A 12,921-nucleotide genomic window follows, 5' to 3' on the forward strand; every position below is an offset into this window, starting at 1 on the left:
TCAATTATATTATATATGATAATCACTGACAGATTCAAGAATAAAAGCTAAGTGTGTCTCGTTATGATAAATCTGCTTTGAATGCTTGAAAATGTTTACTATATAATTTACATAAGTCCAAATCTTTGGATAACATGTGTCAAAATATAATCTTCTATAGTTAAAAATTTCCACAGCTAACTTATGTCCACAGACCTGTGTAGTTAGTACATAGAACTGTCTCTAATGATAACATAAAGCTCCAATGCGATGAGAACACTCTTAAAATAAGAACAACATGAAAACATTAAAAAAAATATATTTTGATGTATTACAAGTCTATACAACTAATGCAATATATAAATAATTATCATTGTTTATTTGAATGTTTAACGGACACAATGATTTGTTTCTCATTTCTATATATACCACATACAACCCACTTTGAATTGGATTTTTGAGTCATCTACTTTCAAAAAGAAACCAAAGATGTGGAAATTGAAGATAGCAGAGGGAGGGAATGACCCTTACTTGTTTAGCACCAACAACTTTGTTGGACGCCAGACTTGGGAGTTCGACCCTGATGCAGGCACTCCCCAAGAGTTACAGGAAGTTGCAGATGCTCGACGCTATTACAAGAAGAGAAGGAGTCAAGGTGTTCATCCATGTGGCGATTTACTTATGCGGATGCAGGTTGGTCGTTGTATGAATATTTTTGGTTATTGATTGATTAGATTAGGGAAATGCTAAATACAACCCTATTTAACGTGCATAAAAAAACTTGTACCTTCCATATTAAAAGTTTGGCCCCTGATTTTCATGATAAATGTACAAACAATTTATACACCTTAAACACAGCCCTAAGGGCTGTATTTAGCAAACCCCATTAGATTAATATTGGATATCAATTATTATGTGCTTTGAAATATTTGAAAATCACGTACAATGCAAGTCATGGGAGATGATCAAAAGTTACGTCGTCTCTTGGTTTTTGATGCATAAAAACTTGATTTGCGTTAGGTAAATTATCCTGAACAATAAAAGTTAAGATCATATACCATATCGCAATAACTTGTTACCTTATATATTATGATGCAGAATTATATATATTGGACCAAATATTTTCACATAAAATAGGTAGGAAAGCTTTGTGGCTATATACTACTCGTAATTTACAACAATAGTTGTATGATATATGCATCCTGTTATAAATATATGCAGCTGATCAAGGAGAATGGTATTGATGTGTTGAGCATACCCCCGGCGAGGTTGAGAGAGGACGATGAAGTGAACTATGAAGCAGTTACCGTAGCAGTAAAAAAAGCAGTCCGCTTGAACCGTGCAATCCAAGCAAAGGATGGCCATTGGCCTGCAGAAAATGCTGGTCCTATGTTTTATACTCCTCCCCTTGTAAGTTCATATGTGCTTTCTGTTAAATATAAACAGGAGCATCATATCTCATTTACATGAGAACATCAGATATCTGACATGTAGTTCGAAGATATAGTTTGATCTCTTAATTTGATCTGTTACCCAAGTACCCGATCCACCCATTTTGTTTAATGTGCAGCTTATTGCGATGTACATTAGTGGAACCATCAACACACATCTAACAAGAGAACACAAATTAGAAATGATACGTTTTATCTACAATCATCAAGTAAGAGCGTACCAAATCTCCTATCTTGATACATATACATTCTAAATATTAATCAATAGTAAAATATATCTATTTCAGACATTTTTATTTTATTTTTTTGGCTAAAGTTCACTGATAGTTTTTATACTGATTTCTTCCAGAATGAAGATGGAGGGTGGGGCCTTTATATTGGAGGACACAGTACCATGATCGGGTCAGCATTGAGCTATGTAGCTCTAAGGTTGCTGGGAGAAGGACCTAATGATGGAAATGGTACGGTTGAACAAGGCAGGAAGTGGATACTTGACCATGGCGGGGCAACCTCCATTCCTTCTTGGGGGAAAACTTATCTATCGGTAGACATCTCACACTAGGCATCATATTAGTTATGACCCGCTAAACTAACTTTTGGTACCTTGGTGTGCAGGTGCTCGGGGTATATGAATGGGAAGGGTGCAATCCAATCCCACCGGAATTTTGGCTTTTTCCAGAAACTTTACCATATCATCCAGGTATACGTATATGATTACATGCCCCTTTCATTTTGTCGCACTTAAAAAATGTACATATCATAAGCAGGCTTTGGATAAAAAAAAAACTTTTGCACTCAACATGCAACAGTTTAAAGAACATAATTAATATAATCATACAGCGAGTATAGTTGGTGGCTATCCATCTACCCTTTTTACAGGGAGTATAGTTTCAGAATTTTGGATTATCACAGTTGTTGCCACTTTATAAGATACGGAGAATGCATTGTAAGAATAATATTTTGCTAACAGGCTAGTAATGAGAAATAGATCTAAGAAACAAAATGTCACAATTTAGAGACAAACTAATATATAAAGTGTTGCACATCATCGGGACGGAAGGAGTATAGGTGTAAGTTTTATGGCGAATTATATCTCCAATTACCATCATAAGACGGCAATAAGACACAAAAATGAGAATATGAATCAACCAAGCAAAAGAATGAATCAAAACTTAGTTGCACTCACTATTTTCCCCATGTGATGTAGCCAAAATGTGGTGCTTCTGCCGGACAACCTATATGCCAATGTCATACCTATACGGGAGAAAAGTCCATGGCCCAATAAGTGATCTTGTTCTGCAACTTCGACAAGAAATTCATCCTATCCCATATCAGAAGATAAATTGGAATAAACAACGTCACAACTGTTGCAAGGTCAATAGAATAATATATAGAACTCTAGAAGTAGTCTGAAGTTTTAATGAGATTGATGCTAACACATGTGTGATTTCAATGGACTGCAGGAAGATCTCTATTACCCTCATTCAACAGTCCAAGATTTGTTGTGGGATGGTCTTCATTACTTGAGTGAGCCAATCCTCAAGTACTGGCCTTTTACTAAGCTAAGAGAAAGAGGCCTCAACAGAGCAGTTGAACTAATGCGCTATAGTGCTCAGGAAGCCAGATATATCACCAGTGGATGTGTCGAAAAGGTTAGCTTGATGGGATTTGAATAGATCTTTAAAAAATATAGTATGAATACACCCAACTTGGTTATGGTTTTGGATGCAGAGCTTGCAAATAATGTGTTGGTGGGCGGAGAACCCAAACGGAGATGAGTTCAAACATCACCTTGCTAGAGTGCCTGATTTCTTGTGGGTAGCAGAAGATGGGATGACGATGCACAGTTTTGGTAGCCAACTTTGGGATTGTGCACTTGCAACTCAAGCAATAATAGCTAGTGATATGGTCGAAGAATATGGTGATTCGCTTATGAAGGCCAATTTCTATATCAAAGAATCTCAAGTCAAACAAAATCCATCTGGAAATTTTTTGAAAATGTGTCGGCAGTTTACTAAAGGCTTGTGGACTTTCTCTGACCAAGATCAAAGTTGGGTTGTCTCAGATTGCACAGCTGAAGCACTTATGGTGATACTACAGCCACCCTTTTAAGCTTTTTCTTTGCATATTTGATAAATAAATTTATACATTCTCCTTTGCAGTGTCTTCTATTACTATCCCAAATGCCAGAAAATATTTCAGGAGAAAAAGCCGATAATGAGAAAATATATGAGGCTGTTAATGCCCTCCTTTACTTTCAGAATCCTATAAGTGGAGGTTTCGCTGTATGGGAACAAGCTGTCCCAACGGCATATTTAGAGGTAAATACAAGATATTAATTTCTGCAGATGTCGACTGCATTGTTAACACCTATTTTTATGTGCAGTGGTTGAATCCATCAGAACTTTTCAAAGACATAATTGTTGAGAAAGAGTAAGCTCCTTATGAAATCTTTTCCAAAGTTAAGCTGTCAGACCACTAATTGGACAGACATATATACACTAATATACATTATTTCGGGTGATTTAGGCATGTTGAGTGCACAACTTCATGTATCAAAGCCCTTTTAGCCTTCAAACGCTTGCACCCAGGGCACAGGGAGAAAGAAATAGAAATTTCCGTGGCTAAAGCCATTTGTTTTCTGGAGGGAAAACAATGGCAAGATGGTTCATGGTAGACTAACTACCTTCAAGCACTTCATGCCACAATGAATAATTAGAAAGCAAACAATATTCTGAAATTCAATGAATTTTGACAGGTATGGTTATTGGGGAGTATGCTTTGTATATGGCACATTTTTTGTGCTAGGAGGCTTGGAATCTGCAGGAAAAACATACAAAAACAGTGAAGCCGTTCGTAAAGCGGTTAAGTTTCTCCTAGCGAAACAAAATGAAGAGGGTGGGTGGGGAGAAAGCATCGAGTCTTGCCCCAGTGAAGTATACATACCATTAGATGGAAATCGGACGAACCTAGTTCAAACATCATGGGCTATGCTTGGTCTTATATCAGGGGGACAGGTTAGATTTTCATATTTTGTAGTTAAAAGCTTTTCATTTTAAAGGGTTAAACCAAAGATATAACTTTTCTTTCTTTTTCTACTTAATTATCCTAGGCCAAAATAGATCCGACACCCTTGCATAAAGCAGCGAAGATTTTGATTAATGCGCAAATGGATAATGGAGATTTTCCTCAACAGGTAATTCTTAATCTTTTCCTCATTGGTGGCTTTCCTCCATCCCCGTCCGTCCCCTTTGTGTGCTCACTAACAGAGGAGCTGTAATGAAGTAACCAACTAAAATTATTTTCCAGACTGGTGGATTGAGGTTATTAAGATTTGATTATGTTTGTGAGTTCATGTAGCCTCTATACAGGCAACAGTTTATTGGTATTGTTTTAATTCGTATTAAACCCAATGAAATTAATCTTGACTCCACTTTCATCCTGACACTGACCTCTAGATTTTCTTTAACATATGTTGCATCTTCTTTAAACCATCTTTGTTACAACTATTGGCCAAACATTTGAAGTAACATCTTTCATACACATTTCAGGAGCTTACCGCAGTCTACATGAAGAACTGCATGATGCATTTTGCAGCATATAGGAACATATTTCCACTTTGGGCACTAGGGGAATATCGCAAACGAGTTTGGGCAATTAAACCGATAGGCAATAGCCTGAAGTGTAGTGTATAAGTAAGCCGAATACAGAAAATATGATATATTAAACTGTCGTTATCGTTATCTTAACCAATGGTGTTATTGTAACAAATATAATGCATAGTCTATGCAATATCTAGTCCTGCAAGTTCATTATACGGCCTCTAATTCATCAAAAAAAACAATGATAATGAACAACACTATGCATAGACCTTTTTTTTTTTACTTTAAATCTAAAAATGCCTTCACAATAAATGTTGTGGAACATGACGGATTACACGTGCAGCAACTAAATCTGATGGATATGAAATGTACCTGACATTGAAGTTTAGGCTGCGTGCAGTTAAGAAGTTACACCTATTCCAACAATTCCTCAACTCTCGCACACATTCAGTCTCAAACGCCTTCAATTCATCAATATCACGGGCTTTGAAAGCGTTAATAGTTATCCTTTTCCTTATCTAACTCCTCCATATCTTCCACTTCACTTTTCAAAACTCTAATTTAAAACCAATACTATCAGCCACGTTGATATATAAGTGACCAGTTATACCACATGCGATTACGCCATTCACATGTAAAAAGTGATGGATGTGCAAATGAGAATAAAAAATAAAAACTGAAAAAACGTAAAAACAATATGTTATTAATCAATTAGGAACCTGAATTGGTGGATTCGAGTGAGATAGATTGAAGAAATGATTGAATTGTTGTGAGGCGATTTTTTGTTCAAGTTTTAAACACTTTTGTTCAATGTATCTGATTCCGGAAAACTTTGAAGCCTGATTTTTTATTCTACACTTCTTTCTCTGTCTGCCTGCCAATAATATAGATTGATTGATTGATTGATTGATTGATAGATATAGAAAAAGAGAGAATGTGTGTGAAGGAAGGGTAGAAGGGATGATGGTAACGTTGGTTTCTGGTAGCCTCCATCTGTTCGAGTCTGTCTTTTCACTACTGTACGTTAATTGACAACTGTTCAGTTTTGGAGGGAGTAGCGGGTGTTTAGTAAGAGGGATAAAGAATGGAAATAGTGAGAAAGAGAATGGATTCCATTATTTGGTACCCATAAAGAATGAATATATATAAAAAATAAAATTTTAAATAATAATATATTTATTACATATAACATCTTAAAAAAAAAGAATTTCTTTTTCATTCTCACCATTTGTAGAGAATGGAATTGATTTCTTTTTCTCCTTTCTCATTCTCTTTCTTCATCGCAAACAAACAAGGGAAGTCTTTCCCATTCTCTTTCTCCCCTTTCCATTCCATCATACCAAACACCCCCTAGGTGTGAGAGGTTTTATAGTAGTTGGTGCTTAATTAACTAGATTAATACCCGGTTGTTGACCGGGTTATAAAGTAAACTTAAAAGCCTTTAATCCAAAAATAAAAATTAATATGAAATCGAACCTAATGTTCATAATAAGTCTTAAATCATGTACACTTTTAGATATAATATATATAGAGTCGGTTTGATATGTATTAAAATTGTCAATACTCGACCTTAACGGAATTTGACTTGAAACCGACCCGGAAAATTGGGTTAGAGTTGTGAAATCTCGACCCGGTAATCCGCCAACTTGACCTTTTTGAGTTTGGGTCGGGTTGACATATTTGGTTAGAAGATCAACCTCCTAACCCAAATATATTTATATTTATATAATTTTCAATATGTCGACTTATCAACTCATTTGATCCGACAACACACAAACCCATTTGACGTAAAACCAACTCGTCAACCAACCAACCCATATGATCTGAGATCAACCAACAAACCCATTTAATGTGTGAACCTGCCAACCCACCAACCTATCTAACTCGCCAACCCGATTTTTTTGGGTTGGTGGTTGAGTTCAGGTTGATGGGTTGACACTTGACAGACCTTGATTGAGATTTCCAAGTCAACTTTGTAATCAAGAGTAATAATTAGATTACTTATATGCTCTGTCCATTTTAATATACATCAATTATTTATTAGAATGATTTCTTGACGCTATGATAAAAATAAATATAGTTGGGTTGGGTTCAAAAAAATTTTTACTTGCCAAATTGAAACCATTAACCCAAGTCCATTGACAGTCATATATAAAAATAGTAATTTTTTTTCCTTGATACAAAAAAAAGTATAAATATATTTTATGTTTGTAGCTTAAATTTTTTCCAAACAAATGTAAAATATATATCATTTAAGAATATATAAATAAAAAGTGACTTCAAAATAGTTTTAACAAAAATGGTAACTAATAATTAATTATTTGATTGAAAATTATATATATTGGTCACTTCGTATAAAAATTCTTCAATTATAAATAAGTTTAAACAAATTTTAAAACTTAAGTCAATTATATCGATGTTAAAAAATAATCATATTTGTGATAGATGGAAACGACATAATTTGGTTGTAGCAATTAATTCTAACTTGCCAAGATTAGCATTTTATTTTTTAGGGCGAAGATTATATTTTAGTTTATTTTAAAAGGTTGAAATTAAAAGGCAATATTATTATTTTCTCTGTGCTATGGGAACCATAAATATATATAATTAAGCCGTAATTATAAGGGATCATATTTACACTGCATTCTTTTTATAAAAATATAAGAAAAGAAAAGAAAAGATGAAAGATCCTATTTCATAAAGGCTATTCTTGAGTTGAAAAAAATACATTAGAAAAAAAAAGGATAAAAAGTATCAATTTACAAATATATCCTCGATGTATATTTATACTACTGTAATATATATATATACACCATACGGATTTATATAAAAAAGATACCCCAATACCTCACCACCATCTATTGTTTCTATCCTATAATTCCAATCATACATATGTTACCAGTAACCACCTTACCACCATCTTCCCATTATTTAGTTTTGAAAACTTCAAAAAACCTTACCATCTCCTCCGCTTTTGTCACCCCCTCAATACAAATACAAGAACCAAAACTACTAATGTTCCGTCTACAGCTGTTTAAGCAGCACCGATCCAAACTATGCTCACCAGTAGTGTGGCCATAAACAACTACCATCTTCTTCCATAGATCACAACATCCATATATTCGAGGGGTAAATTGGTATTTTTATATTTGGATATGAAGTTTTCTAACCAAATCCGGCCATATTTGGCTGGAAAATATTGAAACAAAAAACCCTTTAGTTTTCCTATCAATTCTTTTCTTTTCTATTTCAAAAAAAAAAAAACTCAAAAAATGAGAATATTAGTAATTTCCCTATCATTCCCTTTCTTATACCTCTTCAAAAAAAACTCAACAATGCAGTGTTAGGGTTTAATTTTCCTCATATCTTTATCTTTCTTTAATCCTTTATAAATATAATTAGATTAAGAGATTAAACATATTTTTTCTCCAAATGTCCCTTTTAGCATATTTATGGTTTCCAGAATGTTCCTCTACACACTACAACACTAAAATACCATATAGTTTAAAACAATCGACATAATCTTATAATCTATATTTTTACACTCTGTAACCAATGTATTCATCCAAAAAGGTGGTTACAACGTGCGGGTACTATGCTCGTATATTATAAAAAGAATAGTTCCTTATTTATATAAATGTTTATACTTGTGTAATATATACACATAGCACCCCTTAAAATATCCATATCTACCACTAACCACTTAAAATTAATAACTAAATTAAACTATCAATCACTTATCTTTCAAAATATCTTCATTAACCTTTTATATCAATTATTTCTACATCAATAAGTTATACCACTCGATACTGCTTCCGCCACTAACAATAACTCCCACTACCACACCGTCTCTACGACAACTACCACTGCATTGCGCGGGTACCGTGCTTGTTGATATAACTTGCATGTAGAATACTAAAAAAAGGGTATGCTTAAATTCTATAGAGAATTCATCTTTGATAAAACCTTTATTTACATTATTAAGAGTATTTTGTTTATACTAATATTTGAACTAAAAACATCAAGGTCTCAAACTCCCAAAATACAATCCATTTATTGACTATTTTAATTGTTTTAGTTGATTGTTGCTTAGACTAGTTTTGTTTCTTTTGTCAAATTAATTTTCCACCGGGTATATCATTGATGGAGAATGTTAACATCGTGGTATTTGAAATTCGATTGTTGTTTTTGTCAATAATCGATTAGGGGTATAGATCAAAGAGTAAAACTCGAGATCAAATGTGTGACGAGCCGTGAGCAAAAGCAGGTTTTCGACCCAAACCGAACCCGACCCGGTCCAAACTGGTTTGGTGGGCGTTGACCAAGATCGGTTTTGACCGAAAACCCGAACCGACTTGAAACCGGTTTTGAGGGTGGAATACCGGACCCATTTGGAACCGATTAGGGTTGGGTTGGAACCGGGTCGGGTCGAAACCGATGACTCAAACTAATTTCAATTTTTAATTTTTTTTTTTGGAAAATAAGTCCTAACGCCCGTTAGCGGGTGGGAGTATGGACCTTTAGTGCCTAACGGCCATTACAAAAGTATTAACGGCCGTTACAACCTCTTTTTAACTAAGTAAATCGATTTTGAACCACTTAATTGCTAATACACCGAGCCTTAAAACCTAAAATACCTTCGTAATGATAATATCTAGTGAACTAACACAAAAAATTCCAAGTTATTTCACAAAAAGCACTTGAGAAAATATGAAAACTTGCTAATAATTAATTTAATGGCCGTTCAGGTCACTTTTTTACTACGTAAATCGATTTTGGGCCACTTTATTGCTTATACACCGAGCCTTAAGACCTAAAATACCTTCATAATGATAACATCTAGTGAATTAACATAAAACACTTAAAAAAATTGAAAACTCGCTAATAATTCATTTATAAAGTCACTTTTTGTATTATAGATCAAATTGTCTTCAAACAAATTTTCAAGCAACTTCAAATACATAGTCTTCTTATGAATTACATAATCTTCATACGAATTACAACTTCAAATAACAACATAGTCTTCATACGAATTACAACTTCATTGGTCTTCGAATCTTCATTGGTCTTCAAATCGTCATTGGTCTTCAAATCTTCATTGATCTTCTTAAAACAATTACAAAGTATTCATCCAAATACAAGGTCTTTAAAACATAATAAAAGACTTCAACCAAATAGTAAGAGTCTTTAAACAAATACTAAAAGTCTTCATTGGTCTTCAATTAGGTCTTCATTATTCTTCTTCGGAGTTTCCACGCATTGCTTCATTGTGTAGGAGTTCTTCATCGGAAAGTGAGATTGCTTCACCATGTTCCACCTCTTCATTGAATATTTCTTCTTCAAGGTCGAGTGCACTATATTCAAGACTTGATACGTTTTGTACACGTTCAATGGCATCATAGTAATCTTTTAAGCAAACGCACATCTCCAAAGATGTCGGTGTTAGTCTTGTTCTTCGGATGGATAAGACCCTACCACTAAGAGAAAAGATGGATTCCGAAGCTACCGTAGAAGCTTGAACACTTAGTAAATCTCGGGCCATGGCGGATAGCACGGGAAATTGACCTTCTCTTTCTTTCCACCAAGCCAAAATATCAAAGTTGGTGTATTCCTCAATTCTCATGTGTTCCAAAAAGTTGGTTCCCATGTACCTCTCAAGTTCGTTATTATTACCATTTGAACTTTCACCCCTAGCCCGTTTAGTGTTTTCTTGTCTTACCATATTATACAAGTGTATATATGGATCACTAGCTTTAGTAGTAGTAAAAAACGAGCTAGAACTTGAACTAGAAGCACCTTTTGAACCAACTTTATCATGATAAACACAAAACAACAACTTCAAATCTTCAACAAAAGAATGTTTCATCTTTTGGGCAAAAAATGGGTCTTTTTGGTGCAACTCCAAATTGAGACATGTTTTCCAAAAGCAAATCCACCCCACTAGTGTTCAAACATGGGTTCAAAGCAGCGGCACAAGTAAAAATCGGTGGCATTTCCTCAAAATATTTTCTCATTTTTTCTTTCATTGAATTAAGCATTGGTTCAAACAATTCATCTTCATACTCATATTCCCCCAACTTTTCACAAATTAACCAAATTTGTCTAAGCACCAAATGACTAGTGGGATAATAAACACCCGAAACCAAGTTGGTAGCATCTTTAAAAATTTCAAGTAATTCGGTTAATTTTTTAACTATCTCCCAATCCTCCCCACTAAATCCCTTTTCAACATTTCGTTTCCTAACTAGCCCATCATGAAAATGTTGCAAAGTAGATTGTTGGCGTAAACTCGTAAAGCACATTTAAACATGTTATGGGTCGAGTTCCATCTAATAGGAACATCCCAATTAGGACTTAAAAAAAGTGAATTCGTTTCCTTACACAACTTCATATAGTTTTGGTATCTCACTTTTGGTCCACAAAATACTTGTTGTATCATTTTCTTAAGTTGCTTTTGACAACATCTATTTCGGGTACACCCAACCCATCTTGCACACACAAGTTTAAAATGTGTGCAACACATCGAGTATGATAAAAAAAATCCCATTTACACAAGGTTTATATGCCAATTTTAACTTTTGAACCGCATTAGTATTATTACTTGCGTTATCAAATGAGATTGAAAAAACCTTTTGTTTAATTTTATAAAAACCCATCACACGTTTTAGTAAATAAATAAATTATCACCGGTGTGTGGAGATTCAAATTGTTCAAAAGCAATGGTACGCTTCATCATTTGCCAACTACTAGGATCAATCCAATGCGCCGTAACGCAAAGGTATGAAGTAGGCAAACCATGAGTAGCCGGCCAAACATCCGTTGTTAAACTTACACTAGTATTTAAGTTTTCAAATAATGTTACTAGTTGTAGTTTAGCCATTTTCCACATGCTCATACATTGCCTTTTTAGTGTTGAACGAGTTAAAGTTTTATAACGAGGTTGGAGAGTGTTTTGAAGTACCCTAGTTAGTCGCAGATTGTCAAAGTGGTTGAAAGGCAAAGCATCTTGAATCACGAATTGAGAAAATTGTTCACGAACCACCGCCTCCAAGTATGCAAAAACCGTCCCATCTTTTGCTATGGGTGCTTGATCTTTGTTCTTTTCCTTCTTCAACTCCTTACAATATTTTGTTGCATGATTACCCAACGGTCTCGGTTCACCGGTTTGACTTTCGAACCGAACCGATTTGGTCAAACTCGGTTTTGACCTGGTTCGATTTCTGGTTTGGTCAAACCGGGTCGGCCTAAACCGGTTTTCCTGGGCACGGCTATGTGTGACAAATTAGTAAAAACTCATTTTCAATTAAGTCAATTGAGTGTTTGCATGAGCTGACATATTTTATTTGCTTTTTTTTCCCACTCCGTTAGAATCAAGAAATTGATTTGGTTTGCACAAGATGTACAATAATGATAACAAAAGTGACATGTCAAGAGACGAAAAAAGTGATGTAAAGTTATATATGTGGTACGTACTATTAATATACTAGACGTTGTTAATTCATATTTTAATACTTTCACAACTTGTGAAGAATGTAGCTTCATTTGAAATCTTTACATTTCATGAAAATGCACACTTTTCTACACAAAATTTCTAAATTTCAGTTTCGATGACATATTTATATTCCAAATTTATAATTGATTATATTTTTTCAATATAAATAGGGAAATTTATATGAATGTTATACCCATCATCATTGACATCAAGTTTAAATTTGTCTAAACTCTAAAGTTCATACTTTAAAACAAATAATCTATTGCTAATGGAGTTGGTGACCCATTGGTAATGTTTTTAACCTTGGAGGATCTACATGGGTTCGAGTCTCACTTCCCACATTTGTGGGATAGATTAATAGAGGATTTTTCGAGAGTCCTGGGTTTCATCTCATGCC

General features: G+C 34.4%; 1 protein-coding gene and 1 long non-coding RNA gene across 2 annotated transcripts; one reads left to right on the forward strand and one right to left on the reverse strand.

The window, feature by feature from the left end:
• Window positions 1-450: 450 nt before the first annotated feature.
• LOC122591276 (dammarenediol II synthase-like) lies at window positions 451-5,279 on the forward strand. The gene is made up of 14 exons (XM_043763517.1): window positions 451-672; window positions 1,201-1,389; window positions 1,550-1,639; window positions 1,780-1,974; window positions 2,046-2,130; window positions 2,638-2,804; window positions 2,894-3,082; window positions 3,162-3,518; window positions 3,593-3,751; window positions 3,817-3,863; window positions 3,960-4,103; window positions 4,189-4,447; window positions 4,543-4,626; window positions 4,982-5,279. The coding sequence occupies exons 1-14, from the start codon at window positions 469-471 to the stop codon at window positions 5,123-5,125; spliced, it is 2,313 nt and encodes a 770-aa protein (XP_043619452.1). The 5' UTR covers window positions 451-468; the 3' UTR covers window positions 5,126-5,279.
• Window positions 1,048-6,043, reverse strand: LOC122591277. Its single transcript, XR_006322687.1, has 4 exons — window positions 6,004-6,043; window positions 5,752-5,906; window positions 5,405-5,588; window positions 1,048-1,408 (listed from the first exon to the last, which is right to left on the reverse strand). It is a non-coding gene; the product is annotated as an uncharacterized LOC122591277 (long non-coding RNA).
• Between the last annotated feature and the right edge of the window lie 6,878 nt (window positions 6,044-12,921).

The sequence above is a fragment of the Erigeron canadensis genome, chromosome 3 (assembly GCF_010389155.1).
Source record: "Erigeron canadensis isolate Cc75 chromosome 3, C_canadensis_v1, whole genome shotgun sequence".
Taxonomy (NCBI): Eukaryota; Viridiplantae; Streptophyta; class Magnoliopsida; order Asterales; family Asteraceae; genus Erigeron; species Erigeron canadensis.